General features: G+C 44.1%; 1 protein-coding gene across 1 annotated transcript in view; it reads left to right on the forward strand.

Annotated features, from left to right (window-relative positions):
- Nucleotides 1-4,283: 4,283 nt before the first annotated feature.
- TDRD10 (tudor domain containing 10) overlaps nt 4,284-14,505 on the forward strand; it is a 31,001-nt gene continuing 20,779 nt past the window's right edge. The window contains exons 1-3 of the mRNA XM_021707604.1: nt 4,284-4,424; nt 7,442-7,512; nt 8,455-8,613. Of these exons, the coding sequence (XP_021563279.1) occupies nt 4,284-4,424; nt 7,442-7,512; nt 8,455-8,613 (371 nt within the window). The remainder of the gene's footprint in view (nt 4,425-7,441; nt 7,513-8,454; nt 8,614-14,505) is intronic.

Raw genomic sequence — 14,505 nt, forward strand, 5'->3', positions numbered from 1 at the left:
AACTACAGGCACGTGCTACCATACCCGGCTAATTTTTAGATTTATTGTAGAAACAAGGTCTCACCAAGTTGCCTAGGCTGGTCTCAAACCCTTGAGCTTAGGCAATTCTCTCACCTCGGCCTTCCAAAGTGCTTGGATTACGGACTTGAGCCACCACACCTGGCCTTGCAAATCTACTTTAAACTTTACTTGATAGTGTCCTAGTTTCAGTGCTAGTAATAAATAATACTGATATTGTTATCTGAATTTGTTATATATTTAGTTTAGGATAAAACAAATACTTAGATTAATGCTAGGAATCAAGCTTTTCAGCATAAGAGAAAAAAGATAAAAACATAATCAAAAACATTTATACAATTAAATAAAAACTATGTAAAACTCTTAAATGAATTGAAGACACAGGGATAACATGGTGTTTTTAGAGAGCTGTATCTTTTTAGAGAGCTGTATCTTCTAGCTTTGTCCATTGAAAGACCTTGAGCTCTAACAACCCAGTAGCAAGAAATGTGCCTTGCTTCTAGGCTATGTTCCTCCCTGACTAAAGAAAGACAGGCCTTCTTAGAGAAATGGTTCATTCCAAATCTGGGACTGTTATGCCGGAAAGCTACCAAAGTCTACTGAGTTTCTGTTTAAAGGACAGAGGAGGTTTTATTTAGGGGTGGAGCTCTTGTTTCTTGTAGATATGTGCTGAAATGTTTTCAGATGAAGTGACCTGCTACTTGAGATTTGTTTCAGAATAGCCTCGTGGCAGAAAGAGGAGGTGATGAAATGGGAATGGCCATGACTTGAGAATTCTTGAGGCTTAGTGACTTGTAATACTATTTTCTGTATTTTTATTCATGTTTGAAAGCTTCCAAATAAAAAGAGGAAGACATAGGGCAGGTAAAGAGGACATCTCACAAGGTCAAAGATGGGACAATTTGAGAATCAAAAATTCATTTGGTTAAAATTCACCAATGATTTTTTAAAATTATTTTTATGTTGTCTAAGCAGGCCTCAAACTCCTGGGCTCAAGCAATTCTCCCAACCCTACCTCTTTTCCCAAAGTACTGGGATTATAGGCATGAGTTGCCACGTCCAGCCTTGGTAAAATAGAAGATCAAGTTGATGGACAGTTTTACAATGGAGGGATCAGGCTGTCACCATCTGAACTTGCTGGTTAATTAGTATCACTAGGAGTGAGACAATCAGAGATGAGCCCCCTAAAGTGATATAATATAAAGAAAACAGAAAACCCACCCACCCATATCTCAAGCTCTGTGACTAATTTCTGGTCTAAAGAAAATATAGCAAATAGAAGATCAAGTTAATACTAGTATAAAGAAGCAGTATTCTTGTCTACAGACCAGCTGACCTGATTTCCCTAAGTCACAGTCATGGGGGCTGGGTGCAGTGGCTCATTCCTGTAATCCTAGCACTTTGAGAGGCAGAGGAGGGAGGATCTCTTGAAGCCAGGAATGCGAGACTAGCCTGGGCAACATAGTGAGACCCCATTGCTGCAAAAAATTAAAAAAAAAATATTAGCTAGTGAACTTGCGCAAACTTGGGAGGCTGAGTTGGGAGGATTGCTGGAGCCCAGGAGTTTGAGGTTGCAGTGAGCCAGGATCGAACCACTGCACTCTAGCCTGGGCAACAGAGCAAAACTTGGTCTCAAAAAAAAACCCCCAAAAACAAAAGTCATGGAAAAAATAAAGTAGGAGATCTGATAAAAGATTTAAAGAGATTTAGAAGATGCCAGGCTCAGTGGCTCAGCCTGTAATTCCGCGCCTTGGGAGGCTGAGGTGAGTGGATTACCTGAGCCCGCAGGTTCGAGACCCGGTTAGGCAACTTGGTGAAACCTCATCTCTACAATAAATCAAAAAATTAGCCGGGTGTGGTAGTGCGCGCCTGTAGTTCCATCTACTTGGAAGGCTGAGGTGGAAGGATTGCCGGAGCCCAGCAGGTCGAGGCTGCGGTGGCCGGGAGCAGCCACTGCACTCCAGTCTAGGCGATGGAGTGAGACTCCAACTCAAAAAACAAAAAACAAACAAACAAAAAAAGAGATTTAGAAGAGACTTAAGAGAATGATAACCAAATATAGCGAGTAGACCTTGTTTTGACCCTGTTTTGGACAAAACTTTAATAAGACATTTTGAGACAATGGGTGAAATTTGCCTATTAGTTGATAACAAGGAATTCTTGCTAATTTTCTTAGTTTTGGTAATAGTGTTGTGTCCACTTAAGAAAAGTCTCTTTTTGAGGAGTATGCTGAGTATTTGAGTGTGAAATCACAGGGTGTCTGGGATTTGCTTTATTTATTTATTTATTTATTCATTCATTCATTCATTCATAGTCTTACTCTGTTGCCCAGACTGGAGTGCAGTGACATGCTCATGGCCATCACAGCCTTGACCTGCTGGGCTCAGGTGATCCTTCTGCTTCAGCCTTCTAAGTAGCTGGGACTATAGGTGTGTGCCATAACACCCAGCTAATTTTTTAAAAAATTTATTGTAGAGATGAGGTATCATCATGTTGCTCAGGCTGGTCTTGAACCTGTGGGCTCAGGCAATCCTCTTGTCTCTGACTCCCAAGTGCTGGGATTACAGGCATGAATCACCATACTCAGCTGGGATTTGCTTTAGAATACTCTGGGAAGGAGGGCTGGGGAGATGGGTGAAACATCTATGGCAAAATGCCAGTGGTGGGTGGAGCTTGGAGACGGGTTTGTGGAGGCTCATTGTACTCTCTGGTTTTATATAAGTTTGGCATTTTTTAAAGATAAGAAGGTGCTTATAGCCAGAATCTGAGGCTTCCCGCATGCCCACTGATTGTACCTTGGTTCAAGCCTCTGCCGTCTCTCACCCAGATTACTGCTGTGGCCTCTTCATTTATTTCCCTCTGCCCTGTTCCCTTCTGGCTACTTCCCGCAGCAGCTGGAGTGAGCCTATAAAATGACAAATGGATCTTGACACTCCTCCACTTAGAAGCCTCCAGTGGCTTCCCTTGCTGCTTAGGAAGAGTTGAGTCCCCCGAGGTCTCCACGGGAGCCACTCCTGGTGCCTACCTTGCTCACACTGCTGCAGCCTCTAGGGCCTCCCGCTAGACCTGGAACCTGCCTTTCCTCACACCTGCTGTTTCCTCTGCTTGCCCAGCTCTGCTACTTGGTGTTGCCTTCTCAGAGCTCCTCCCTGGCTGTTCTCCCGTGAGTCTCCCCCCTAACTCTTCCCATCCCTTCCTGCTTTCTGTGTCTCCTTACACCTTGTCACCATCCAACTTACCATGCCCATTACTTAGTCCTCTTATTGATGATCTCTTTTCCCCAAAGAAGACAAACCCAGGATGGAAGGGTTTTTCCCCCTACTCTACTTGCTGCACCTAAAACATTTTCTTTCTTTTTTTGAGTTGAAGTCTCACTCTGTTGCCCAGGCTGGAGTGCAGTGGCCTGCTCACGGCCACCACAGCCTCAACCTGCTGGGCTCTGGTGATCCTTCTGCCTCAGCCTTCCAAGTAGCTGGAACTACAGGCACGGGCCACCATGCTCAGCTAATTTTTTGATTTATTGTGGAGATGAGGTTTCGCCAAGTTGCCTAGGCTGGTCTTGAACCTTTGGACTCAGGCAGTCCTCTCACCTTGGCCTCCCAGAGTGCTGGGAATATAGGCTTGAGCCACCACATCCAGTCCCTAAAACATTTTCTAGCACAGAGTAGGCACTTAGTAAATATTTCTTGAATGAAAGAATGAGGGGAAGTGGACAGTGAGAGTAGACACCTTTTTCAAGGACTTTAGTAATACAAGATGGTAAGAAGGGGTGGTAGCAGGAGGGGAATGTGGGGTCACAGGCATTGTGTGTATTAAGATAGCAAATTTGTGTGCTCATCCAGGGAAGAAATTGATGACTACGAGAGAGGAGATGATTTAGCACCAGAGGCCTCGAGCAGGTGTGAGGGAGGATGTCAGTAAGGTCTTCCTGTAGAGGGATGGTGCCAACGCAGGGTACAGGAGCGTATGGGAGGTCCCCTTTGCTTCTCTTTTCTTCATGAAATAAGAATCAGGATTCTCAACTGAGTAGAGAGAGGGTGTGGGCAGTGCTTCTGTGGGAATTTGGGGTACAGATGATGAAGAACAGGTAATGGGAAGGCCATAAAGTCCTCGACACAAGGAAGCAATTGCAGTGATGGAGTCTCATCTGAGCTGGGTTTGCAGGAGATTGGGAAACAGTGGGGTTTGAAGGGTCGCAGAACAATACAGTGGGGTTTGAAGGGTTGCAGAGCGGAGATGGAGAACCAGAAGTGGTGGTGCGAAGAATGGGAGAGGGTCAGAGAGTGTGCCACTTGATGCTGCCCTGGGGAGTGGGCGCAGTCACTAGGATTGACATTGCCTGTGGGGTACACTGGGAGCAGGGAGCAGAGGCCATGGGCAGGTCGCTGGTGGTCCCTGCTGCTTTTGTATGTGTCTAGGGCTTGCTCTCATCATCCATGTATTTTTACAGTTGTGTCCCTGTTGGCACATGCACCTCTAGGCAGTTATTTTGGCTGTTGTATAATATTCCTTTGTATGAATCTACTACAGTGTATTTACCTGCTAACAGACATCCGATGCTTAGGTTGAAGATACAAAATTGCTGGCATCGGACCATTTTTTATATGTAAAAACATCAATTTCACATGGCTCCAACTATTGTTTTCCCAGTTTTTACTACCTCAGAGCTTCAGTGATCTGGCTTTGCACGTGTCCATGAGCGTGTGTGTGAGGGTGCCTCCAGAGCCTATACAATCTAGGTATGGGGCCTCAGGCCCACACAGCTGGACCAGGAGGGTGACTGACTTGCACTCCCACCAGCAGCACAAGGGTTCTTCTGTCATTAGTGCTTGGTGTTGACCAACTGTTAGATTGCTGCCAATTGGATGGGCATGAAATTATTTGGCTCCTAGGGGATAGAAATAACCTCCTACCGTCTGGCACAAAGTCAGTGGACTGTAAATGCTGGTGCCATGATTAATAGCAGGCCATAGATCTCTTAAACAATGTGGTTGGTGATGATTGCCTGAAAGGGATATATCGCTAAGTGAAATGATTACAAAGCAGAATGATCTCATGATCTTTATAGAAGGTGTGCAGTGTTCATGTTTTGGTGGTAGGATTATGGGTGATACTTCTATTTTGCTTATCTGTATTTTAAAAATATTTCTACAATAAACATTCAATATTTTTGAAATTTAAAAATCCTAATAAGTTATTTTCATGATTTAAAATGAGCTGTAAAAGGGTCCCTTAGGGGCACAAGGCAATTTTAGCTTAATGTACCAAGCCTCCTGTCAAATCTATAATTGATCAAGAAAATTAAAAAAAAAACAAATTAAACTATTAATGGGCAGGGGGAAGAAAGTCAAAATTGGGGTATGCCTTCAGATTTTAGAAATTCCTGATAACTGTAACAGCATCTGCTAATGGAGCACCCTCACGGATTCACTGATTGAAATTCCACGGATGAAATGATATTGGCAGGGGTTTTTTTTTTTTTGGTATTTGTGTGTGTGTGTGTGTGTGTGTGTTGGGGGGAGAGAGGAGAATCCTCCTGTCACCCTCAAGCACATTTCTGGAAAACGAGTGCAGAAGTCTTCTTGGAACCAAGGAACAGTAGTTTTCGACCTTGGTTGTATATTAAAATCATCAGGGGAGCTTTTAAAAAACATTGCTGCAATTCTGATTTTGTTTATCTGAGGTGGAATAGGCATTGTGTTGGTAGTTAAAAGAGGAAAAAAACTTCCCCAGCTGAACCTTGTATGTAGTCAGAATTGAGAACCATTACTGTGGAACATGCGTTGACAAACTTTTTCTATAAAGGGTAGATAGATAATAAATGCTTTATGCTTTGAAGGCCATGGGCCTCTACTGCAAACATTCAGCTCTGCTATTGCAACACAAAGCCAACCACATACAACAAGTCACCGCATAAGTAATTAATGAAACCTTCCAAACAGGTGGTGGACTAGATTTGGTGCAAGGCTGTGGTTTCTGATACCTGCTATAGAAGATACCAAAGTACTACATCGCTTTCTATTTTATTTTAATAATGGTAAAAATCTGGGAATAAAACTATGGTTTTGCATGATATCATGGAAAGGATGTAGGATTGGAAGTTAGGAGCCAGGAGTTCAAATTGTCCTTGTAAATTGGCTGTGTAATATTTGGGAAGAGACTTAACCTCTCTGATTCTTACGTTATGCCCCTGTGCAGTGAAGACAGTAATGCCTTGTACTTCACAGGGTGTTCGTGGAGACCAAATGCAGCAATATGTGTAAAGACACTCCATGAACTGGAGATGCTGAGCACATATTGCTGGCTTGCACAGATTGCTTGTTGCACGCGTCTTGTGGATTCATGTGTAATAAACATTAAATATTTAAAAGGAAAGCAAATTAGAAAATGTGAATTTAAATGTAATATAAACACGAAGACTGAGAAAAAATGAGTTATACATAATGCATTTCTGTTTTTCTAAGCCAACAAAGTGACTTTGGAAGATGGTATAAATACACATTTTTCCAAAATAGTTTTCCCGAGGGGAAATTAGTTTTCATCATGGTGGTGAAACTGCTGGTGGGGAAGCCTAGGAAGGAGGAAGTGGTTGGTAGAGGGTGCAGGTAGGGGTGGAAGAGCTGAGACCTAAGGAGAAGCCATCCTGGCAGACACGGGCACAGTCTGGGGCCTGCAAGAAGGTGTCTCGACTGGCCAGGACAGCCAAACTGCAGGGAGGCAGGAGGTAGTGGACGGGGAGGAAGCGGAGGCACTAGGCAGGACAGCTCTTTGGCTCTTTCTATGAGTTTGGCAGAAGAGAGAAAAAAATAGGGTGTAACTCAAAAGGGCACGGGGTGGCACAGACTTTATCTTACAGCCGGGGAGGGTGGTGCCTGTGTGGAGAGCAGAACGCTGGGAAGGAGTGGGTGGAGTGGGAGTGAGGGAGGCAACTGAGGACAGACAGGAGAGAGGGGTTGAGAAGGGTGTGGGGAATTGTCCAGGGAAGAGGGAAGGGGGCCATGCCCCTCCCTGGGCAGTGGAGGCCAGACAAGGTTGAGAAGCAGTGGGGAGGAGGCACTTGCAGAGCTGTGGCAGTCACTTCCTCCTGGGAGCCCGCCCTGACTACTCCCTTCCCTCCAGATCTGGGTTAAATGCCCATGCCAGGTAACCATCGGTGCTTCCTGTCATGAAGTGGTGTGTTTTCTTGACTGTCTTGTCTGCATCCCCACTCACCTGTTAAGCAGCACTGAAGGCAGGGCTTCTGTCCCTCTTGTTGGCTCTGTATATGCAGCACGTAGCATAGAGCTGCACACACGGCATAATAGCATGTCATCGAGTATGGGGTCAGTGGAGTGCTGATTAGCGAGTTGGGGATCTGAAACCTTGAGAACTGGTTGTAAGTGATGTCTCTGGGTCTCTTTCTCTTTTAAACCGGCCACTGTAGGAGGAAATTCTGAACCTTCTAAAGGACTTCAGCCCTCTCCACGTCCACAGAGTCCAGAGCGGCTGCAAGTGGTAATGACTACTCTTGCTTTGTTTTCTCTGGGAGGCAACTCCTTTCCTCCTTGTCCGTTTTGCTGATGCCCCAGTGTCGCAGATTAGCCCAGCAACTCCTAGTCCACACCCTGTGACTTGGCTGAGAGACGCCTGGGAAACCCCCTTTCTATATTCAACCTCTGACTCGGCAGTGAATACTTACTGTCTTGTCAGTGCAACCCTGGTTTAGAAGTCCAGAGACCTGGGTTTATTTTTGGTCATGTTCTTGCTCTGTCTTCTGATTTGAGGTAAGTTACTGTGCCACCTTCAACCTTAGCTGTCCCTGAAAATTGCACTGTTCATTTTTTCCTTTTCTTTTTTTTTTTTTTTTGAGTTGGAGTCTCACTCTGTCACCCAGACTGGAGTGCAGTGGCCGCTTCTGGCCATTACAGCCTCGACCTGCTGGGCTCTGGCGATCCTTCCGCCTCAGCCTTCCAAGTAGCTGGAACTACAGGTGCATGCTACCACACCCGGCTAATTTTTTTGATTTATTGTAGAGATGAGGTCTCACCAAGTTGACCAGGCGGGGCTTGAACCCACGGGCTCAGACAATCCACTCACCTCAGCCTCCCAAAGCGCGGAATTACAGGCAGAGCCACTGAGCCCGGCTCATATTTTCCTTTTCTTTTGTTTAAGGCAGTAATAGTGTTTTGAACTTTAGGGGTCAATGGTATTAAAGAAACCCAAAGCCACAGGCATGTAGCGTCAACTCATTTCTTCTGGTCCTCAGAGGTTACGATGGTCTCACACAGCCCAGCCCCGGGTCTGGACCTCCTTGGGGCTTGCTTGTGTGTGTGTGGAGTGGCTCTTTCTCTGGCTGCAGAGAGGAGACCAGCCCTGCGCTCAGGCCTGGCACCTTCTTGCAACTCGTGCTTCTCTTGAGATCTGCTCAGAGCTGCCCCCTCTCTCCTTCCTTTCCAGCTTTGCGTTTGTAGATCTGGGCTCCATGCAGAAAGTGGCACTCGCTATCCAAGAGCTGAATGGCAAGTTCTTCCACAAGCGAAAGCTGTTCGTGAACACAAACAGAAGGCCCCCCAAGAGGATCCCTGATGTGCCTATGTGGCCCCAGGAGCTGCCGGTGTGTCTTCTGGCCTCGACCTGCTCTGGGTTGCTTTTTTGTCATTCTTTGGAGCTTGGCCAAATGTGCTTTTGCTCTCTCATGCTCCTTCAGTCCAGTGTCACTGTGGAGAAGTAGGGGTGTGGGTGAAGTTAGGGAGCTTCTAGGGTCTTTCACAGTCGGAAGCAAGAAAACCCGGAATTTGTAAGTAAAGAGGACTGTATTCTTGACAAGAACAAAAAAAAAAAACTGTAAGCAACTCAGCCAGGACTTTTTCTACTTGGAATATCGAAATTCAGGTTTTTATGTGTTTGATATAGCAGACATTAATTGAGTGTTGATTGTTTGTACAGCCTTGTCCTGGCTGCTGGGATGGTGTGCAAGACGAAGGTGATTAAAATCTGGTTCTTGTGGCAGGAGGATAGACATTGCCAAATATGAGGTATGGGGGCAGTTAATGGTGGGGGTAGAGCATGGTGGAGGGGCTGCCTCTGCAGACAGAGAAGGGAAGGCTCATAACTAACCCCCAGGTGCTTCTATAAAAAGAGGGGGGTCTGTTGTCAGTATGTAGAGGTAAACCAGGAACAACAGATCCCATTTCAGAACCTGAAGTGTGAGGAACTGGCTTGGCTGCACATACAAGGAAATCTGAACATTAGCGACTTATACAAGTCACCTGTCTGTTTTTCTTTCCTGTAGAAGAAGTTAGGCAATAGGGAGTCCAAGGTTGGTATGGGGACTCCTTGATGCCATCAGGGTTCCAGACAAGAAGAAGCGGGGGAAGCCAAGGGCAAAAGGGTCTGTGCCCTCTTAAGAGGTGCAGTTCCAGAAACATGGATCACAGTTCTACTTATATTTCATTGGATGACACTGCACTCAGCCTGATGTGCAAAGAGGCTGGGAGACATAGTTTGTTTTGGGTTTTTTTTGAGTTGGAGTCTCCTTGTCACCCAGGCTGGAGGTCAGTGGCATGCTCCCGAACACCTCAGCCTCAACCTGCTGGGCTCAGGCGATCCTTCCGCCTCAGCCTTCCAAGTAGATGGAACTACGGGCACGTGCCACCGTGCCTGGCTAATTTTTTGATTTATTGTAGAGATGAGGTCTCACCAAGTTGTCCAGGCTGGTCTCAAACCTGTGGGCTCAGGCAATCCTCTCACCTCGGCCTCCCAAAGTGCTGGGATTATAGGCGTGAGCCACTGTGCCTGGCTGAGGTGTAGTTTTTAAAGATAGGCTTGTGTTGCTAAACTTGGGGTTCATCAGCCAGGAAGAAGGAGAGGGTCACTTCAGCTGGCATTCAACAAGGGTGGTCACAAAGCTGCAGAAGCAGAGGTGGAAGCTGAGTGATGGGCTGGACTGACCACAGTAAGATATGGTGACTCCTCTTGCTGGTTCTGAGCTGTTTCTCTTCCTTTCTCCCTAAACCCTCACTCTTTGGAAGTGCAAGCTGTCAGAGTACACTACTCACTGAGCTCCCTGGCTGCAATCTTTGCTGTTCTCTGTCATGTCCTTCACTGAAAACCCTGGCTCCTGGCTCATTATCTTTCTCTCTTATCATAATGTAAACTTAGTGTCTATGTGGATGATCTGTCTAAGAGTCTAGCCATGGGACCATGGTATCTTTAATGATCTTTTCTTCCACTTGTTCACAGCTTCTCAGTCCCTAGCTGTATTTCAGACCTTGTCATTGCCAGTAATCAGTCTCGAAAATATCCATTTCAACATCCCACTCTGCAACCCCATCTTTGCAGCTGTCTTACTCTACATTAGTGGTTCTCAAACTGTGTCTATCTAAAGCCCCTGTCCAACAGTTGGTACATTGGTACACACTGGTACCCCAAATCCACTGACCCCACTGTGTCTTCAAGACTCAGTACTCTTTTCTTTGTTCTCTGACTTCTTTCCTGAGTTTAGATTCCATAGTCTATCATTACCCTCATTCATGTATTCTTAACTCCTTTGACCTTTTCTCTCTGGGTCATATCTTACAAAGACCTAATTCTAGTTGGACCCTGCCCCCTGCCTATTCTGAACCTGCCCTCTGAGCTACTGAAGATATTCACACGAGCTTGCTGACTGGTCTCAGGATTTGTGTATGGTCACAGACCTCCCCATTCTTTCAAATTTATCTATCTTGGAATTCTCTAATCTTTTCTGTTCCTGTGTCTGATCTGCTTTTAAGTCAATCTAATGAGCTTTTCATTTTCTATAGTGTATTTTTCAACTTGCATTTGGTTCTTTTTTCTCATTTCTCTGCTGAACTCTTATCTTTTCACACATTTTCTCTTTTCTTTGTGATTATTTAACATACTTATGAATTATCATAAAATCATTTTCGGCTAATTCCAACATCTGGGTCATTTGTGGATCTACTTTTATTAACATTTACCCCCTTGACTATGGGTAAAACTTTCAAGCTCCTTTACAGGTATAGTAATTTTCTATTGTATGTTGGACATTGTGGATGTTATGTTGTAGAGACTTTATATTACGTTACTGTCTTCTAAATAGTGTTGAATCTTTTTCTAGCAAAAATTAAATTACTAGCATGTCTTTTCAACTTATTAAGAGTTTTTGTTGTTGTTAGGATTGAACTGTTTCAGTGTGAGCCTTGTTCTTGGGCAAAATCATTTTTCTTAAGGCTTGACTTTTGTTGGGTCTCAGGTGAGTGATCAGGTTGCTTACTCAGATCTCTCCTCCCTGGTTGGGTTGAAACTCTCCAGCACTGTGGGACCTCCAATGTTTGTAGTTCTCCCTCAGATCCCTCTCCCTCACCCTAACAGTAGCTGTTCTCTTCAAGGCCTCCCAGCACTTGCCCTGCACATGGACAGTATGGGATTCAGCCAAGGACCTGAGGCGAATCCCTAGAGTTCTGGAACTTCTCTGTGGCTGTTTCCTCCCTGGTACTCTGTCCCACAAATTCCTGTCACCGAAACACTTACCACTTACATGTTTTTTGCTCCTCAGTGAAACTGTCACTTTCTGTTTGGGTTCTGTTTCCCTTTGCTGTGGTTTGGAAAAATGCCAGAGTGAATGTGAAGCGCACCTGCTTTCCTTTTCTCAGGCATACAACCCTCTGCCTGTGCTGGAATCAGTTAGTTTGTATATTTTGTCCAGTTTTAGAGTTGTTTGGGATGAGAGAGTTGTGTTGTTCCCAAACCTGAAACTGGGCGAGTGTCACATGATTCTTGCTTCCTCTTGGCTTGAATACAGCTTCCTAGCAGCACTCCCACTGCCTTCAGATTAGAGGTAAGTAACCAAAAGAGGACTAAAAATCTCCATATATTTGGAAATTTGAGAACATTCCTATGTGAATGACACATGGATCAAAAAAGAAATTATAACAGAATTTTTAAAACACTTAGAACTGAGCTGTGAGGAAGATACTAACCACAAGAAGTTTTGGGATACAGTGGAAGCAATATTTAGAGGGACATGTCCAATCTTAAGTGAGCAAGAAGAAAAGTTGAAAATTAGTGAGATAAGAGTTGATTGAAGAAGTAGATGAAAACATTAAAAAACCCAAATAGAAAGTAGGCATTATTGAAATTTTAAAAAGCTATAAGAGATTAATAAAGTCATAATTTTATTATTTAAAGAGTTCAGGCTAGGTGTGGTGGTTCATGCCTGTAATCCCAGCACTTTGGGAGGCTGAGGTGGGAGGATTACTTGAAGCTAGGGTTTCAAGACCAACCTGGGCAACATAGCAAGACCTCTAACTCTACAAAGAAAAAAAAATAGCCGGGCTTGGTGGCTCAGCCTGTAATCCTGCACATTTGGGAGGCCGAAGTGAGTGGATTGCCTGAGCCCTCGGGTTCGAGACCCACCTGGGCAACTTGGCGAGACCTCATCTCTACAATAAATCAAAAATTAGCCAGATGTGGTAGTGCACACCTGTAGTTCCAGCTACTTGGAAGGCTGAGGCAGAAGGATCGCTGGACCCCAGCAGGTGAGGCTGCGGTGGCCGGGAGCGGCCACTGCACTCCAGTATGGGTGACAGAGTGAGACTCCCACTCAAAAAAAAAAAAAAAAAGAAAAGAAAAAAAAATTACCAGGCGTGGAGGCACATGCCTATAATCCTAGATACTAGGGAGGCTGAGGCAGGAGGATTGCTTGAGCCCATTAGTTCAAGGCTACAGTGAGCTATAATAATGCCACTGAACCCTAGCCTGGGTGACAAGAGCAAGACCCTGTCTCAAAAACAAACAGAAAAACCCCAAAACTGGCCGGGCACAATGACTCATGTCTGTAATCCCAGCACTTTGGGAGGCCAAGGCGAGAGAATTGGCTGAACCCAGGAATTCGAAACCAGTCTGGGCAACATGGCGAGCGAGACCTCATCTCTACAATAAATAAAAAAAATTATCCAGGCGTGGTGACATGTGCCTATAATCCCAGTTTCTTGGAGATCTGAGGTGGAAGGATCACCTGAACCCAGCGGGTTGAGGCTGTGGTAGTCATGATTGCGGCACTGCCCTCCAGCCTGGGTGACAGAGTAAGTCTCTGACTCAAAAAAACAACCAAACAAAAAATGAGAACAAAATTAAGAGAACAGAAAACTCTCTGTTGCAATAAATCAAAAAAGTACCTCAATCAATATTATCAATGAAAGATCATAACTATAGGTCATAACTATAGATATAGCAGAGATTTTAAAATAAGATATGGCAATAAATTTGAAAACTTAAACAGACACATTTCTTAAGGTATCTTTTCTTGGCATTTGTAAATCTTTAGGTTTCTGTAAGTAAATCATTTTTTAAGCTGATATAGGAAGCCTGGATAGTCCTATATCATTTGAAGTAGTTAAATCATAGTTTATAATCGCCTCACAAAACACCAGGCCCATATTGTTTTATATGAAAATTTTACCCAATTGCAAGGGACAGAAAATTCTAATCTTATATAAATTTTCCCAAAGAATAGGAGACTACTTCTTAGGTCATTCTATGAGGCAAGTATAACTGTGATACCAAACCAGAGAAGAACTGCATAAGAAAGAAAAATTGTAGGCTAGCTTTGCTTTTGCATACACATACAGTGTTTCTAAAATATTGAAAAATGACACCAATGATATACAATAGAGGTAATAAGTCATGGTAAGTTGCTCTTATTAAAAGCAAAAGTACTGTAATATTAGAAAAACCACAAATGTCTTCTACTTTATTAACAGATTAAAGGATAACAACCATATAATCATCTTAAATGGACAGCAAAAGCATTTTATAAAATTCACTTGGTCTGGCATGGTGGTTCACATCTGTAATTCCAAGAGGTGGAGGTGAGAGGATTGCCTGAGCCCAGGGGTTCAAGACTAGCCTGGGTAACTTGGCAAGACATCGTCTCTACAATAAATAAAAAAATTAGTCAGGTGTGGTTGTGCACACCTGTGGTTCCAGCTACTTGGAAGGCTCACTCTGTCACTCAGGCTGGAGTACAGTGGCACCATCACAGCCTGCTGCAGCCTCAACCTTCTGGGCTTAGGCGAACCTCCCATCTCAGCCTCCTAAGTAGCTAGGACTACAGGTGCATATCACCACATGTGGCTAATTTTTTTTTCTAGAAATGTGGTCTCACCATGTTGCCTAGGCCAGTCTTGAACTTGTGGGCTCAAGTAATTCTTCTGCCTCAGCCTCCCAAAGTGTTAGAATTACAGGCATGAGCCACTGTACCCAGCCATTTTTAGAAGAATATCTTTAGGATCTTAAAGTAGGCTAAGATTTGTCAAGGCATAAAATGTCAACTGAAAAAAAAAGTATAAATTAAAATAAAGACCTTTTTTCCTTTGAAAGATAATATAAAGGAAGATAAATTCAAACCAAGAATGGGAGAAGGTATTTGCAATAATATAACTTTAAAAGAATTAGGAAAGGGGTTAGCAATCTTTGCCCAGTGGTTCAGATCCAACCTAATGCCTA

Source organism: Carlito syrichta, unplaced genomic scaffold, assembly GCF_000164805.1.
Source record: "Carlito syrichta isolate Samal-C Ts95f unplaced genomic scaffold, Tarsius_syrichta-2.0.1 Scaffold120742, whole genome shotgun sequence".
NCBI classification, from domain to species: domain Eukaryota; kingdom Metazoa; phylum Chordata; class Mammalia; order Primates; family Tarsiidae; genus Carlito; species Carlito syrichta.